This window comes from Vicugna pacos, chromosome 9, assembly GCF_048564905.1.
Source record: "Vicugna pacos chromosome 9, VicPac4, whole genome shotgun sequence".
NCBI classification, from domain to species: domain Eukaryota; kingdom Metazoa; phylum Chordata; class Mammalia; order Artiodactyla; family Camelidae; genus Vicugna; species Vicugna pacos.
Genome location: NC_132995.1, coordinates 41313571 through 41331091, shown reverse-complemented (window position 1 = coordinate 41331091; position 17521 = coordinate 41313571). Strand labels below are relative to the sequence as shown.

General features: G+C 55.2%; 1 protein-coding gene and 1 long non-coding RNA gene across 5 annotated transcripts in view; one reads left to right on the top strand and one right to left on the bottom strand.

Moving 5' to 3' along the window:
* Positions 1-17521, top strand: part of SMPD3 (sphingomyelin phosphodiesterase 3) — a 77010-nt gene extending 59489 nt beyond the window's left edge. For both annotated transcript variants that reach the window (XM_072967596.1, XM_031680740.2), the window contains 7 exons: positions 6684-8209; positions 13176-13251; positions 13367-13522; positions 14315-14404; positions 14694-14757; positions 16621-16783; positions 17065-17521. In XM_072967596.1, coding sequence (XP_072823697.1) covers positions 6896-8209; positions 13176-13251; positions 13367-13522; positions 14315-14404; positions 14694-14757; positions 16621-16783; positions 17065-17166 — 1965 coding nt within the window. In that variant the 5' untranslated portion in view covers positions 6684-6895 and the 3' untranslated portion in view covers positions 17167-17521. The remainder of the gene's footprint in view (positions 1-6683; positions 8210-13175; positions 13252-13366; positions 13523-14314; positions 14405-14693; positions 14758-16620; positions 16784-17064) is intronic.
* On the bottom strand, positions 13156-16724 carry LOC140698169 (uncharacterized). 3 transcript variants are annotated; one of them, XR_012075731.1, is made up of 4 exons: positions 16587-16724; positions 15945-16033; positions 15619-15817; positions 13156-13555 (listed from the first exon to the last, which is right to left on the bottom strand). It is a non-coding gene; the product is annotated as an uncharacterized lncRNA (long non-coding RNA). The 3 variants fall into 3 exon arrangements; XR_012075730.1 differs by lacking the exon at positions 13156-13555 and having other exon boundaries at positions 14612-15817; XR_012075732.1 differs by lacking the exon at positions 13156-13555 and having other exon boundaries at positions 14612-15817; positions 15945-16013; positions 16587-16713.

Sequence of the window (17521 nt, the reverse complement as noted above, 5' to 3'; positions counted from 1 at the left end):
GGTAGGGTGGCCAGATCTTCAAACTCAGCACCCTCCTATGATGGAGCTGGTACTCCCAGGGCAAGTGCCCCAAGGGACCCAGAGGTACTGCAATTTTAAATATCAGGTTAGTTCAGGCACCTTGGCATGTATACCGCCAACCTGGCTAGAGATTTTCTTTCCAGTCATGCAAGAATTGGCTTCATCTGGGCTTTCTGAGTTCTGACATGGAAATGCCAAGGCTGGCTGATTGAAGGAGTGCCACAGAGCTGCTTGCAGCCTGTTCCTATTCTCAGAAACCACATGATGCATTAATAGCTCCCATGGAAAGTTTCTTTTTGAAAATTTTATGGCCCTTCTGCCTGCATTTGGCATCTGCAGAGGCCTCTCACTTGGGCTTGTATGAGCAGCCCACAACAGACAGTCCTGCCCAGAGATGGAGGCCCTGGCATCCCTGCACCATCCTCACCCCTCATCTGGATTAGCACGTCATGTTCCTTGTCAAGCAACCAACCACACAAGGAGGAAACTTTGAAGCTCCAGCAGGACCAAGGGCTTTTGCAGCAAGGAAATTAACAGTAATAGTAGTAACAATAATAAAAATAATATTATAGTCATCCCTTAGTATCCACAGGGGATTGATTCCAGGACCTTCCACAGATACCAACGTCCAGAGATGCTCAAGTCCCTTATAGTTGGCCCTCCATATCCACGGGTTCTACATCCACAGGTATGGAAGACTGAGGAACCGCATTTACGGAGGGCTGACTGCACTAGAGATGTGGCAGACACCGTGATAAATGCTGCCCATGCATCATCTCCAACTGCCCTGAGATATTCTTACTATGTGTGTTTAACAGATAAGGAAACTACGGTTCAGAATCAGTTAAGTAACTTGTCCAATATCAGCAGAACCTGAACTCGGCACATCTGACACCAGAGTCTGTGCCTGTAATGTCTACACTGCTATCTCTGGGATATGCTCGTGGGGCACAAACTGCAGGCACCGGATCTTGCCAGGCCTTCGAGGACTCAGGAGGGGGCCCCCCTTTGCTCAGTGGGCAGGCCAAGGGGTATCACAGGAGGTCCCACAGGAGGTCTACACAGGAAGGGAACTGATAAGAACTAAGTTTTAGAAAGATCATGTAGCAGGTGTATACGAGACAGGACTCTTTCGGTGGCAAGTGACAGAAACCCAACTCAAGGTGTCTAGAACAAAGAAAAGGGTATTTTGCCAATTGGAAAGTCTGGGCATTATGTTGGTCCCAAGCATAGGGAAACAAGCTCAAAGATGTCACTGGGACTTGGCCTCTCTCCTTCTAGATCTAAGGTCTGTTTTCCTCTAAATTGGATTCACTCTCAAGGAAGGCTCCAAAAGCTTCAGGCTCTCAGTGCTTCCATCTCAGAGAAAATGCAGGTCTCTTTCCTGAAGGGTCCAGAAAGAGCTAGGGTCGTGTGATTGTTCAGCTTGGGATCAAGGGGCTGTGGTGCCAATTGGCCTGGTGTGGCGCATAGTCCTCCCTCTGGATTGGAGCAGGGCAAACAAAAGCAGGACTGCCACAGCCACAGAGCTGGAGAAGGCTAGGATTTGGGTCTTGCTGTTGCTCTGCTGGGAGTTCCCAGGCTGGTGGGGGGCCCGATGTGCAAATAGATGCTTCTGATTAGAGGAACAGTCAGGGGTTTTGCAAGGGAGGGAGGGTGTAAGAGGGGTCGGGAGGCCAGGGAGGGCTTTAAGGGAGGCAGGCGCTTTGGATCTCGAAAGGTGACTAGGCATTTACCTGGCACAGCTGTGTAAGTGGGAGTTGTCGTTACATCGCATGAATTCATGCCAGACCCCAGGCCCCAGTTCTGCTTATGGTATGTGGCTTTCAGGGATTAGCCAGGATTTGTCTGACCTACATCACACAGAAAGGCATCCTCTTCTGTCGTTCTTTCTGTCCTCCTGGCAACGAGTTGACTCCAAGTTTCGGCAGCTCAGAGCTCATGTTGCCATGCCAACCCCACCCCAGCAGGCATCCAGGCAGAAACGGGCCGGCCGATCTCAGTGCTGCCAATGATACGAGCACATTCTGGTAATTGGGTTGGAGCAATCCTTTCTGCCTTTCCTGCGGAAACCTGGGGCTTGGCCCAGCTCCTGCTAGATATGAACCCGTGGACACAGAGAGGATGTGAGGAGGTCCCTCTGCTCCAGGACTCCCAGCCCTGCTGCTGGGAAGGGAGGGCTCAGCAGGCATGAGGACTAGATGGAAGGGGTGTGGGAAGGCCAGGTCCCATCCTAGCCCAACATGGGGCAACTCCTGACCCTCATCAAATTCCCAGAAGTTCCCCAAGAAAGGCTCAGAGATCCCAAAAGATGGTGCGGCTTCCTCAGAGGGGCTAGGGCTTGCTTTGACCAGAAGAACTGGTCTGGCTTACTTTCACGCCACAGGAGAAATTCAAAGCCAGTAGCCCTAGGACATTTTGGGCCTCTGTACAGCTCATCTTGGATACCAGCACACATGCCAGGTCCACTTCCCAGGGAGATGGAAGTGGGATGGCTGTCTTGATGCCAGTCTTATTTGGCATCCAGTAGCAGAAGTCCTGTCCACTGCTGCTGGCCCACCAAGGCTACTGGGACTTGCCTCCCTGACCCCTTCATCTTCAATACCCAAACAGGACCAGGTCTGGTCAGGCCCTCTTACTGGGGATGCCCTCTCCAGGGGATGGCAGATTAGCCTGCCCCAGAGCCCTCAGGATAGTGACTTTAAGCAGAGTCCTCCTTTCCCGTGTTGTGGTAGCTACAGGTCACAGGTTAGCAACCAGGGTCTCAGTGTTGACAGGTCACAAGAGATTATCAGTACCCACAGGACTAACTGCTGTGTGAGCTGCTTTCTGTCAATGCCCCAGGCACTGCATGCTTGGGAGTGGCCGGGCCTGTAATCTCTCGGATCCTGCCCAGGACCTAATAGGCCACATAATTGGGTTAAGGAGCAAGCCTGGGTCTTTACTTCTAAGACAAAGTTCTGACTGCTGGGAGCCCTCCTGTGGACACTGTGTAGACCTCTACACTGACCCCAGTGCTCAGGAGTGACCATGGGGACCTGAGGGTGTCTGGGTCTCCAGCCCATCTGGAAACCATGATATTAGGGCAGATGGTATCCCAGGCAACCCTGGAAGCCACATACTAGGATTCAGAATAAGGATAAGCCCGAGGGTGACTGTAGGCTTTAAAACAGGAAGCTGAAAGAGCAGTCCACCCTGCGGGGTTGACAGGCAACAGCTCAGCACACATGGCCTTTGAGGGACCTGTCAGTCCCATGGCAGGCTCAGTGTGGCAAAGGTGCCAGTGCCAGGACTTGGAAGCAGAGAACTGGGGCATGGAGGAGGGGCAGGAGTTCCTCACTGGGAGACAGAACCTGGGCTGGAAAGGGCGCAGGCTGGGCCCTGTGTGCCGCATCCTGCCCAGCCAGCCCTCCCAGGACTCTAGGTTCTCTGAGAAGCTGCCAGCCCCCAGTGTTTAACTCTCGCTCTCTTTCATGGGGAAAGTGCAGATCAGACTAATTAATGTGTTGTTGTTTGTTTACCCTCCTTTCACTTCACCGAGACAAAATAATTAACCACAGAGCTTTAGAAACTGGCTCCACTGGTGGCAATCCCTTTTGTGTCAACTGCGTCAGCAGCTTCTGTGAGTACATGCAGGGACTGTATGCAGGAGCAGGGCAGGTGGGCAGCCCCTAGAGGCTCCTTCTGTCCACGGTGCTGTGGGAGGGGAGGCTGGTGGGGGGGCTCTGGACAGGGGACCCAAGGTAGCTGTGAAGGGCCAGGATTGGCAGGCAGGAAGCGCTGAGGTGCTCAGGTCTGCCACATCTTGGAGGACTGTCGTGGTGGCCACTGCTGCCTGTCAGCCCTCTGGGCTGCCAGCCACCTAAACCCATTGATGTCTGAATGGAGACCAAAAACATCCCTATGACCTGCCCAGGGGAGGCAGAAAGATCACGCCTACCGCTGACACTGCAGGCAGGGCTGGGGAGGGAACCTGCCCAGAAGGGCTTCTGGGGCCACAGCAGGAGTAAGGAAGACCTAGGGCAGCTGAAGAGCCCCCATGCCCCTCAAATAGCCCTGTCATGGCTAACAGCAAATCCCAACCCTGATCGGCCAGTGCTGGGGATGAGCCACACAGGAGAACAGGTTTAAGAAATTTCTCTCAGGAAGCCTTTTACGAAGCTAGGCTGTGTTTACCTCTGACCCGTAACAAGGCTACGGCCACTCCGTGGAACATGAGCCAGTCCTGCTTGGAGGGCAGCACAGTGTGGAGAGGGTTTCAGGGGTCACAGGCAGCCTTAGATGGATCAAGGCAGACACCCCTACCCCTTACCCCAGGAGGTGGCATCTCAGCTGGGCCCTGAAAAGTAAGTAAGGAGTAGCTGATAGAGACAAGGCAGGAGAGGAGTTTCAGGAAGAGAGCCCGGCAGGTGCAGGCGCCTGGGGGTCAGACAGCAGTGCGCATCTGAGATGATGGGGGAGTCCAGGTCGGGGCTGGGTGAGGAAAGAGGTTACTGAGGACAGGAGCACAAAGTGTCCCTAGACAGAGACTGGATTGGGTGTAGGGGAGATGGTGAAGGCCACTGTAGAGTCTGAGGCTCCAGGATATCATGGGGGTGGGAGGAATGCAGAGAATGGCCTTCTGGCTTCATCATCATCCTTGACGGTAAGCCTCATTGCTCACACCTGAGGGAGGGGCTCCTAGTCAGATGGCTGTGGTGAGTAGACATACCTGCTTCTCCAAACCGTAAACTTCCAGTGTTTGCTTCAACGTGATTTCCTCTGAAGTAAGTAAAACCTTTGTGAAACATTTTCTCCAGAACCAGACACAGCCACCAGCTTCAGGTTCATCTTTAGACACTATATTCTGTTCAAATGGTGGCCACGGAAGTGTGACTGACACTGTGGGGCTGATCAACCAACATTCACTCACTCATTTCCTGAGCTCCTCCTGGTGCAGCCCCTGGATCCACAGCACCCTCAGTGTAGCCCCTTCTTTCAAGAAGTCCCTGATTCTGCTGGGGAGGTAGCCTCACACTGTGAGCATTCATGATCTAGAACTGCAGAGACCAGGCCACGCACAAGGGGTACAGTGGAAGTAAGCCATCTGGCAAGGGGGACAAAAGAGCCTGAGGAGGTGATTTCTAAGCTGAATCTTAGAAGAAGAGCGGTGGGCTAGACGAGGGCCAGAGGAAATAGCAGGGCATGAACAGGAAACCACACCCCAGCAACTGGGAGGTGAGCACAAAGGTGGCTGGGGCTGCAGACATGGGCAGGCCTGGCTGAGGAGATGCAGTGCCCAAAAGGGCTGAGCAAGGCCTCAATGGGGCTGAAGCGTCTGTGACATGGTCAGATTAGACAGAGTCCCTCTAGCCATCATGTGGAGGATGGCCTGATGGGGAAAAGGCCAGGAAAGTGAGTGATGTGTGTCACAGTCCTGGACCAGCACAGGGGCTGCAGGGGTGCTTGGATACATAAGACGGACTCATGGGACGTAGGGACTGAGGGAGGGCGGAGTCCACAATGCACCCAGGTCCTGGCTGGGGTGACCAGGAAGGCAGGAAGAAGGGAGGGTGTGGGGCCAGGACGAATGGCATAATGGACACAGACGCCAAGGTGCCAGGGCAGACAGGGCTGGGCCAGTGAGACAGTGAGCAGGAAACGAGTTCCCCAGCTGATCTGGTCATGAAAACTCTGCGTTATGCTTATACCAGCTTTACCACAGAAGGATCAGCCTTGGGTTCCTGGAGTTTGGGTAAACACTCCAGACTCTTGTCTTTATTGATTCTACATTCAGCACAATGACTGCACCTGCGGCCTCTCCCATGCGGGGCCCTGGGCCTGCTCTGAGATCCAAGGCAGCTCCTGCACTGGCTGGGGTCGGGACCTGGGGTGACTCACTCTGGCAGCTGTGGACCTTAGCTGGGCCCTGAAACTACACCTTGGGGGCTGAGAGAAGCTTGGGGCCGACCCTCAAACCTCAGGGAGCTTCTTCAAAAGTCACAGAGAGCATCAGAGTCCCCTGTAACTGGGTAACTCTGATCATTCTGGAACCTGGGAAGGCCCATGCTGTGCCTGGATCCTTGTCAGGCAGGGATTTCTGCTGGGGGTCAGCAGGGGTGGGATGGCAGCGATGGTCTGAGGCTGGAAGCTGGGGCACAGTGAGAGCCTAGTTGTGGGGGGCCCTCCTCCCAGGGGTCCTGCCAGCCACACTGCCCTCCACCCTAGGACCCTCTGGCACCTTTTCTCTGCAGTTTATTCTCTCACTGTCTTGACCCAGTGGGCACTCAGTGACAGGCATCTGTGTTTGCAGTGCCTCTGACTCAGGCTCTCCCCTCACCTGTTCTGAACACACCCCTGGCTCCCCAAATCCTGGGCCAGTTTTCAACCAATTAGGTTACAAGGTCAAAATGGTCAGCTAGAGACAGTCATGTCACCAAGCAGTTTACTCTAAGAGAACCAAACATCACCAAGCAGTTTACTCTAAGAGAACCAAACACATACAGGAAAATGGAGTGGGCCAGGCCAGCTCCTGGCCCCAAACACCCCATGAGAGCCTGCTGGCTCTGGCCTGGTCCTTGGAACAGTCAGAGGAGGCAGGAACAGGGTGAGCAAGTCAATGGCCCCAGCATCTGACCTGCTCCCCTAAAGATGAATGAAAGTCTCCTCACTTTGTTTTGCAGGTTCTCCAGCAGACCTTGGTGGCCCAGCATGGCCCACTGAGGTGAACCATGACTGGCTGGCTAACACGTGCCGCTGACCATCCAGAGTCCCGTCTCACCAGGAGGTGACCCCTCCTCCAGCTGCCCCCTACTCACCCACCCCACCCAGGAAAGTGCCCGCACTGCCACGGACACCATGTAGTAGGGCCGGCCGCGGCGCCCAGTGAGCTGCGATGGTTTTGTACACAACCCCCTTTCCCAATAGCTGTCTGTCCGCCCTGCACGCCGTGTCCTGGGCCCTCATCTTCCCATGCTACTGGCTGGCGGACCGGCTCTTGGCCTCCTTCATACCCACCACCTACGAGAAACGCCAGCGGGCTGACGACCCGTGCTACCTCCAGCTGCTCTGCACCGTGCTCTTCACACCCGTCTACCTAGCCCTCCTGGTTGCCTCACTGCCCTTCGCATTCCTTGGGTTCCTCCTCTGGTCCCCCCTGCAGTCTGCCCGCCGGCCCTACGTCTACTCCCGGCTGGAGGACAAGGGCCCTACCGGCGGGGCAGCCCTGCTTAGTGAATGGAAGGGTACTGGTCCTGGCAAAAGCTTCTGTTTTGCCACCGCCAACCTCTGCCTCCTCCCTGATTCACTGGCCAGGTTCAACAACGTTTTCAACACCCAAGCCCGGGCCAAAGAGATCGGGCAGAGAATCCGCAATGGAGCCAGCAGGCCCCAGATCAAAATCTACATCGACTCACCCACCAATACCTCCATCAGCGCAGCCAGCTTCAGTAGCCTGGTGTCACCGCAGGGAAGTGATGGCGTGCCCCGGGCCGTCCCTGGAAGCATTAAGAGGACGGCCTCTGTGGAGTACAAGGGCGACGGCGGGCGTCACCCCAATGATGAGGCTGCCAATGGCCTGGCCTCTGGGGACCCCGCCGCAACCGACAGTGGCAGCCTTGAGGATGCCTGCATCGTGCGCATCATCGGTGGTGATGAGGGGGGCAGGCCCCCCGAAGCCTTCGACCCCCCTGCTGGGGGCCAGGCCAGGAACGGGGCTGGCCGTGGCCAGACGCCCAACCACAGTCAGCAGGATGGGGACTCGGGAAGCCTGGGCAGCCCCTCAGCCTCCAGGGAGTCCCTGGTGAAGGCACGGGCCGACGGCGGCAGTGGGGAGCCAGGCGCCAACAGCAAGCTCCCGTACAAGGCCTCGGTGGTGAAGAAGGCAGCTGCGCGCAGGAGGCGGCACCCAGATGAAGCCTTTGACCACGAGGTCTCAGCCTTCTTCCCCGCCAACCTGGACTTCCTGTGCCTACAGGAGGTGTTTGACAAGCGGGCGGCCGCCAAGTTGAAAGACCAGCTACATGGCTACTTCGAGTACATCCTCTATGATGTCGGAGTCTACGGCTGCCACGGCTGCTGCAGCTTCAAGTATCTCAACAGCGGCCTCTTCTTTGCCAGCCGCTACCCCATCATGGACGTGGCCTATCACTGTTACCCCAACGGGCGGTTCTCCGACAGCCTGGCCTCAAAGGGAGCGCTGTATCTCAAGGTAGGAGGCCTCAGTCAGCCAGTCCTAGAGCAGTGGTGGGTGGAAGCAGGCCCCTGTCAGGGGGTCCTCACTCTCTTGGAGGACAGTGGGCAGACAAGGCTTTTCATGGGAACTGGAGGGCCCCCAGCTCGGGGACAAGGAAAATAGGAACACAGGGACAAGAACTGAGGCTCCAGGCTGGGTGACCTTGGGCAAGTTCCTCCAATCTCTGAGCCACCCTTTCCCCATCTGTAAAGTGGGGTAACACTGAGTCTCCTCACATGGTCGGGAGTGGCCTGTGAGCGGCGAGGCCTAGAAGGTTCTCATGGTGCTGGCGGTAAAGATGGCAGGCGGTGAAGAATGAGGAGGCTGTCTGTACTGCTGCAGACAGATGGTTGCAGGTTGGGCTCTCAGGCCACTCCCTTGGGCCACCAGTTTCCATGGCCAGGACGCCCTTTCCCTCTTGGCTGTCATGCGGCTGCCACACCAGGCACTCTGCCCACGAGCCCGAGGCTTCACTTCCATAGTCACTAATTAAAGTGAATCATAATTATTTCTGCTAATTTGGATGCAATTGGAAGAGTTTTTAGACCATGGTAATTTGGTCATTACACATTATCCTCTACTGCGGCTGACATGCTCAGCGTGTTGACTTTCTGGTCCTTATCCAAAAACTGCTCTTGGTGCTTCCAGAGTTTTCTGAAACATCGTTTGGCCAGCTGCTACAGAACAGGCTTTCTGCACTCAGAGGCAGCAGCTGCTGTGGGTGTGGGTTCTCTCCATATTCCCCTCAAGACTTCTCAGTTCTCCCCAGAAGGGGGGGTCCGTGAATGGAGACGGATGTTGCTGTGTCTAATCTGGAAGCCCAGCGTGGTGAGGTTCTCATCTCCAGGCCTCAACTCTGACCGTGCTTGGCCTGTTCAGGAAGTGCCGCTTGTCAGCCAAGCTCCTGTCAGAAGTGAGGTAATGGGCTGATCGTCTGCACAGAGCCGCTGGAGCAAGGGCCGCATCCCAGTGCCCAGACCCCCACTTCCTCTTGTGTGGCTTAGCAGACAGAGAACTGGGGTCCCCAGCTCTCCACTCACAGTCTGAGTTGCTGAAATTGAAGGCATTCCTCTTATAGGCGAGCAACCTCCCCATTTTGGCAAGTGGTCCATCAGCGTTCTATTCCACAGATGTATTTTTCTCTCAGCAGCCAGAGTGACTTTCTAGGGAAGGAGGGGACATGGTGTCAGATTTGGGGCAGTGAAGGGAAACAAACCTTCTTCCACCCTACTACTACTACAGATGGCTCAGAGGCCAGGGTCCCCTGCAACCCCACCTGCAGCCCACATGCCCTCTCCTCATCTTTGTCCCTGATCCAGCACACCCTGACCACCATGCCCACCAGGATCACAAGTCTCCCTGGGACAGCCTCTCTGCTGTGGGCTTTCCTCCCAACCCCCACCTCTCTGCCCATTCCTTCCAGATCTTTGTTGCCTGCCCATCCTTTAAATGCTAATGCTCCCTCTACCTTCTGGATCTAAAAGTAGTCTGCAGGTATGCTGAATGTGGTCCATACCATTAAAAAATTTTCTTGTTGGCCAACACTTAAAAATCAAGCTATTTCACATAAAACCCAATCTGCAACTTCTCTCCCCACCTTGGCAGATCTGGCAACACCAGGCCTGCTGCATTCTGCCCAGATCTCAACCTGAGCTGGGGGTTGGCAGCCCTCACAGCAGGGCGACCAAACTTGGCCAGCCCTCTTCACTTCTGAGTGGTTATTTCAGCCAGCCGGCCCCAAGCACCTTCCCCAGGAAAGTGACTCCACGGCCTCCATTTACACACTTGCTGAGGGTTCTCTGTGCTCACCCAGGGTCCCAGTTTCACTTTGCAGATACCTCTGCCCCCCACCAATCTCCAGCTACACTGTAATGGCCCCAGCCACCATTCCTCTGCATTCACCCATGTGTGTTTCGGGGTGTCCTCCTACTTCAAATCCATCCTCCTCTTGTCCCAGGTCTGACTCCTGTTACCCCTTCCTGCTGCCTGGGGGAGAAGCCCAGCCTTCACCTGGGCCCCTCCTATGTCCCCGGGCTCTGCTCCAGGCACACGCTGGTCCTGGTCCTGGTCCTGCCCCAGACTGGCTGCCCAACCTCGGTGGAGCTCTCCTCTGCGGCATCCGGCACAGCAGTGTTCGTTTGTGGATTCCTAAGCTCTTTCCCCCGGGTGTCTTGCTGCTTGCCTCTCCCATCAGACAGAACAAAGAGCGAAGCCGTTGTGCCCAGCACAGCAGACCTAGCTCATCTATGTTGGCGAGAGTGTGCCTGTTTCTCTGCATGGAGGAATGAAGTAAATGAGGTTTCAGGAGCCATGCTAGCTCCAGGACAGCCAGGGGCTGGAAAGGTGCTGACTTGGCTGTGCAGAAGCCTCACTCCCTTCACTCAGGGCTCCCTGTCCAGCCCTGCCTTCCCATTTACTCTGAGACATTTCCCATCACTTCCTGTCCTAGAGGAAAGTGTGCTTCCCTGCTACCTAGATAGCCTGAGAAGAGCAGGCTGGAACAGCTTCTCCCTCACTTACGAGAGCCTGATTCTGAGCCCTTCTTTGTTGACAGTCTTTGCCCACCAGGACTAAAGGCACAAACTCTCAGAGTGATTGTTTGTTTTTGTAAGAGAAACATGAGCTTTTGCGGCTCCCGAGGACTCAAGCCAGGAATCAATAAGTCCCCACACATAATAAAGTGGATCTTGGCGAGCTCACAGGGCTGACTGAGAGCGAGGAAGGGGGTGGGGGCTTGAGATATCTCATTCTGCATGTCTATCCTCCCAGCAGGTTATCCTCAGCAACAGAGCTGAGTGGTGCCTCTGCACTTGTCCCGTCTCTGCCCAGGACTCAGCCCAGGCAGGTGACATGAAGAGCTGAGTGAGGGGCTGACGCACTAAGAGTATCAAATGGGTGGCTGCTGAAAACCCTGGCTCAGTCACTAAAGCTCAGAAAGCAGCGCAGAGCAGGGGGTGGAGCTGGGCATGGGCCGCAACATCAGATTTGAGCATCAGATGTGAGCTGGCCTCAGTGGAGCCTCATGACCCCAGGACAATTACAGTGTAATTTTAGTATAATCCTCATAGCTGTTGTAGGGCTCTAGTAAGGCCATGTCCATAAGGCACTAAGCAAGGGTGCTCACGGTGTAAAGGTTAATAATGAGTAACAGACTCCTGGCCTAAGGAATGCGGGGGAGGGGGTTGAGAAGCGCCATCGTGTGGCCTTGGAGGACACTGTTTTTGAAACAGGGGAAACAAATGGTGTGTGATTTCTGAAGCACTGGCAGTAGGGAGCAGGGGGGTACCATTGGGCTGAGGTCTGGGTCTAGAATATGGCAAGGAGTTAATGGTAAACATGTGAGTTTATAAACAGCCCCAAATCCAGGCCCATTATCAAGTAAACAATCATCCATCCTCCCTGGACACCGGAAAGGAAAGATGTGCACTGATCCAGGCTTGGAAAAGGGATGAAGAATTGTAGAAAGCTAAGGGTGTTTGATGATGCAAAAGTCCCTGTGGAGAATAATGCTAACCTGACTTTGGCAGTAAAGAGGATGGAAGCCTCCCGAGGCTCTCAGAGCAGAAGACTGCAATGAGTCCAAGCCACTCTTAGCTGGAGGCCGTGTAGAGCTGTGCTCAGCAGATGCCAGGTACACCCACCCTGCACCTTGCCCCTCAGCCAAGAACTGGCCTCTACGGTCTTCCTCCCTGGAGACTCCCCAGGGTCCAGGGCCTGGAACAGATCATCATAGAAAACTCAGTCTGGAACAGATTAGCCAAGTTTGGGGAAGAAAGCTGAAGTTCAGATGGGAGGACAGCCCAGAGAAAAGAGGGTAAGGAGCCAACCAGCGGCCTCTGGGAAAGGCAGCCAAGGATGGTTTGGGAAGCATGCTGAGAGGGATTCTCACGTCATAGCCTCCAGCATGTGTGTGACCAAAGGGCCTGGTAGAGCCGGCAGGCTGGGCAGCCATCCCTCACCTCCCCAGCCACAGCCTGACAAGGACCCAGGCTTATACCAGGCTCACTGCTGGGGGCCAAGCTGTCTGTGATATACAATGGAGATGCTAGTTTTATTATACCAATCTATGGAGACAGCCTGCCAGGGTCACCTGCAGTTGGGCAGGGACGCAGGAAGGAGCCCCTGGCCCTACTCCACCTACCAGGGACTCTCTCCAGTGAAGGAAGTGAGCAAAAGGCAAGGACCAAGTCTAGGGAGAGTGGAACATGAAGGCGTGAAGAGGCTGCTGTGGAGGAAGGAGGGCTGGGCTTGGGATGGAGGCTGTGGGGTGCCTGGGGTCAGCCCATGACACAAATGCCATGGAGACAACAGCCAGAGCTGTCATCCCAGATCTGGGGACTACTGGGGACCACAGCCAAAGAGCAGAAAAATGACCACTCATGAAGCCAGAGGGTTAGAGACTGGGAAGAGAGCGAGCAGAGGGCAAGGTGTAAGGCCTCTCAGAGTGGACGGAGGGTGGCGGGCTTTGTGGCTGGGCTGCACCCCAGAGGAGAGTTCAATCTAGACATCTGAGGAATGGGCTCCAGGGTGTGATCAGGTTCAGGGTATCACCAAGGGGAGGAAGAAAGAGCCACCAGACAGGAGTGGACAAGGAATCAAGGGGCTGGCACTTGAGAGTCATCCCTCTGGACATTCTGGTCACCAGGAGACAGCAGGAACTTGGGGAAGAAATCTTCAGTGATTTCTGCATATCTCCTGTAAAGCCCTGCATGAATTGTCGGTGCCACTCACCATTTCTTCATGCATCTGCCTCTCACATTGGACCAGAAGCTCCTGGAAGCAGGACATGTGCTGTTCCTCCTTGAGCCCAAGTCTAGTCAGGAGCTGACAGAGCTGGGCTAATGAGGGTCTGACCTGGCTGGGGGACAGGAGTCACCAGTGTCCCCCTGAGCAATGATGACTCACAGTTCTCGTTACCAAACCCTCACCTCCTCCCTCACAGGTGCAGGTGGGAAGCACACCTCAGGACCAAAGAATTGTCGGGTACATCTCCTGTACACACCTGCATGCCCTGCCAGGTAGGGTCCAGCGGCCAAGCTTCAGCGGGTGGGGAATGTCCCCCCAGAGGGCTGGGATCAGCCTGGCTGGGGTCTGGCTGCCGCTTCATCATCTCTCTGTGGTTCTGCCCCACAGAGGACAGTGCCATCCGGTGTGAGCAGCTGGACCTGCTTCAGGACTGGCTGGCTGATTTCCGAAAATCTACCTCCTCGTCCAGCGCAGCCAACCCCGAAGAGCTGGTGGCGTTTGACGTCATCTGCGGAGATTTTAACTTTGACAACTGCTCCTCCGGTGAGGCATGCTCCTCCTCATTCAGGTTGGCCACTGTAGGAAGCATGGGTTCCAATCACAGTTGGAAAGACTGTTAGGCAGCTGGAAGAACTTCCTACTCCTCAGGAGCATGGGGATGAGATGGTTAGCAAGACCATGTTTTCTCTGTCCCCGAGAAACCCCCGAATGAGAAGAGCCCATGCTCTGCACAGAAAGCTCAGAGGTCACTTTGCTGGAGACAAAGACCCTAAAGATGAACCTCTGGCATGAAAGGCTGGGAGCCTCTGAAACCCAGATTAAGGGCGAGTCAGCTAATGATATTCCCCAAGACTTCATTTAGCTCTTACTTTGTACCAGGCCTATTCTAATTTTAATTCTGACCTGTTAGGACAGATCACCTTCCTCTCTGAGTCCTATAGGGTCATTCCTCACTCAGCCCGGGCACCCAGGACAGTGAAGGGCAGGAATCCTGGCTGTGGCAGCATCAGCCAGGGCCCCAGGATTTGCCACAGAATCTGGGAAGGCCTCAAGATCACTGTCCCCGAAGCCAAAGTGGGACAGTGACCACTGTCCTCAGACAGAAGGAAAGCTGAACACTAGCATGTGTGTGGTGGGGGGCAGGAGGGTGGGATTTTCAAAGATACAGAAAACCAGTGATAGATGAGCCACAGACCCTACCCAGAGGCAGTTACTGAGTGATAGGGACCTGGTGGCTCAGAGTAAATGACTGGAACCAGAGGCAGGCGGCCCTCTAGGACAGGCCAGATACCCAGAGGCCCATAGCATCCCTTCCCTCCCTCCCTCCCTGCACAGATGACAAGCTGGAGCAGCAGCACTCCCTGTTTACACGCTACAAGGACCCCTGCCGCCTGGGACCTGGGGAGGAGAAGCCGTGGGCAATTGGTGAGCTGGAGCTGGGGCTGGGGCCAGGGGCTGGGGCAGGAAGGCAAAGGGACTGCTGAGGCCTGAACCCACTGTGCTGAGGCCTGACTCCGCACAGTCTTCCCGGAGAGACCGGAGAGACCTCTAGGACCTGTCCCTAAATCCCTACTACTGGGGGCAGTGGTTGGGGGGCACTTAGCCACCAGGTCAGCAGAAACTCTCGCCTACCCTTCCTGCCCCAGAGAGGCGGTTCTCCTCAAGGCTGGCTGGGCCCTGCCCACAGTGACCACTCTCATCCCCTTATCCCCAGGTACCCTGTTGGACAAGGACGGTCTCTATGATGAGGAAGTTTGCACCCCTGACAATCTGCAAAAGTAAGTGTCTAGCACTCATGCTGCTGTGATCAGGTTGGGTAGGCAGATCCAGGCGGCTCCTAGGTCTGGGAGGAGCACTGAGCCCGGACTCAAGTGCAGAGAGATGGGCTCTGTGGTCAGATGAGAGCACACAGCTCCATGGAAGGACGACTATGAGAGCCTCAGGGATGCAAGCTGAGGCGGGGCAAAGGCCGTGGTGGACCTCACACCCCAGAAGTATCCTTACCAAGGAGAAACCTGAGTAGGCCTGGGGTCTCGAGGTGGCATTTCCTATACCAGCACCCAGAGGCCTGGCCCACTCTACAAGAGCTTGTCCTGCCCCAAGACCCAGCCTGCCTTGGGCACAGAAAAAAGGACCAGAATCTCCCAGGGTGAGACCAAGTACTGCGCAGACCCCTGTTGAAGAGCCCTCGGGATGCCGTCTGCGGTAGTTACCAACTAGGCAAATAAAAACAGGAACAGAGCTAACACGAGCTAGTCATTTTCAAAATAGAGACAGTTCTATTCCAGTCAAACTGCATTCTTGAACCCAACAAGACTTCCATAAAGGACACATTTGAGAGGCCAGCAGCAGAGCCAATTTATAATTCACAGCCCGAAACTGCACAGAGTCACGGCAATGGCTCCTTGTAGCTAATTTGAGCCAATTAATTAGATTACAGACTAAATTTGAAACATCATCCTACGCCAAGAAAATTACCTTTTTATGAGATGATGATTTAAAAATGACTATCAGTAGCTCTTAGATCACTGATGCTGTAATTAATTATCAAAGGCAAAGGACAGTAATGGATTACATTTCTGCTATGTAACCATGTTCTGCATGTCATTAGTGTTATTTATCTCAAGGCTGATAAAGACCTCGTAGAAATCCACATTTGCTGGCCGTGCCTGTCCAGGTGCCCTGTCCATTTGTCCAGGCGTTAGGTGGCTGGGCGGGCCTGTGCAGTGTCTCTCAGGGGCTGTGCCTCTCACCCTTGGCACTGGCCTGAACCAGTCCTCCATGATGGGGGGTCCCTTGAAGGCTCCTCCCCACTGGTGTCCCGGCTCTGGAGGAAACCTGACAAGAAGCAGATGGCAGACAAGGAGACAGAAGACCCAGATTCAGGGTGTAATGCTCCACCTGAGTGCCCTGCCCTCCCTATAGAAAGAACCCTGACCAGCATTTAAGCACTAATAGCAGTTACCTTCCTCTGAGAAACGACAGCCGCATCCCACCTTGTTCCTTTCTTGGCACACCTGGTCCCTGAAGCGTCCTAGGGCCACAGCAGTTGTTCTTGTGTTAGAAGAGGAAATGGTGGCTCAGGTTTGATGGCACAGCCACTCAGGGACAGAATGACATAGGAGTCCAGCCCTGGGATGGGGCCTGGGTGCTCTTCTGGCTACCCTGCCCCACTGCTACTTGAAACAGGAGTCATGAGTAAGGGGGTAGGGGGCCGTTTGGGGACTTCCAGAAGAGAAAGGTCCCTGAGGTTCACTGTAAAGACCAAGTTCCCCAAAACAGGTCCCTATTAGCTCAGAGCAGAACCCCATCCTGGAGACGAGATGAAAACTCTGTCCCCAACTTGGTCACAGGCTATGGGTGGTGCCAACATCCTAGTTCAGAAAGGGAAGGCGAGTGCTGGCTTTCCAAGGTGGACATGAGGCTGTCCTGGAGTGGCTCAATTCAGTCTGGAACTCGCAGGCTCAGACTCCGTCTCCCTCCATCCCAATTCCTTTTTGGGCTCATGGGGAAGGTAGATCTCAAACACAGGGTTTTGGTCTTTCTTGGGGGCGAGAACCTGGTTCCACACTCAGGACCTGGTGTCAGGGCTGGGGGTGGGGCTCACCTTCCCTTCTTGTGCCTTCTGTCTGTGTGAGCAGGGTTTTGGAGAGCGAGGAAGGTCGCCGGGAGTATCTCGCCTTCCCCACCAGCAAGAGCCCTGCAGGAGGCCAGAAGGGACGCAAGGACCTGCTGAAAGGCAACGGCAGGCGCATCGACTACATGCTGCACGCAGAGGAGGGGCTGTGCCCAGACTGGAAGGCTGTGAGTCTAGGGCTGGGCTGGGCTGGGCAGGGCACCCAGGCCCTGCCCACAGATAGGGACCCTGTGCCCTGCACCCCTTAGCAGCACTGAGCTCTCCTCTGAAATGGGACCTGCCAGTCCGGGAGGCCTTTGGGACCCAGAGGTCCTCCCACCCCTCTACCTTCAGGAGGTCCAGGCCAGCCCCAGCCTAGGGCCCCAACCCCTGCCAGACCCCTCCTTTACAGGATGCCCTTTGGGTCTAATTGGGATGTTTCTTCCTCTCCCGCTCCTCACTCTCACAGGAGGTAGAAGAATTCAGTTTCATCACCCAGCTGTCGGGCCTGACTGACCACCTCCCGGTGGCCATGCGGCTGATGGTGTCTGCGGGGGAGGAGGAGGCATAGACTGGCCAAGTCATCACAGCAGCGAGGTCTCCGCCAGCCCTGTGAACTGCAGTCCCTCCCTGGCTGTGTCCCCTCCAGCAAGCACCGCTGGTGCTGGGGGAGGCAGGCAGGGGCCCGGGAGAGCCACGGTCAGTCCTGGGTGAGCTGGAACCAGCGCTGCCTGGCACCTCTGGGCACTCATGGACAGGAGTCAGGCCGGCCCAGGGAGTCCAGGCTGCTCAACCAGTGCCATTCTTTCAAAACGTGATTTTCTACAAATCTACAGCACAACCTAGTTTGTAACCCATGGGTTAGTATGAGAACCGGGTTTCTGTACTCTTTGTATCTCTTCTCAAGCTTCGTCCAGGGTTCATTA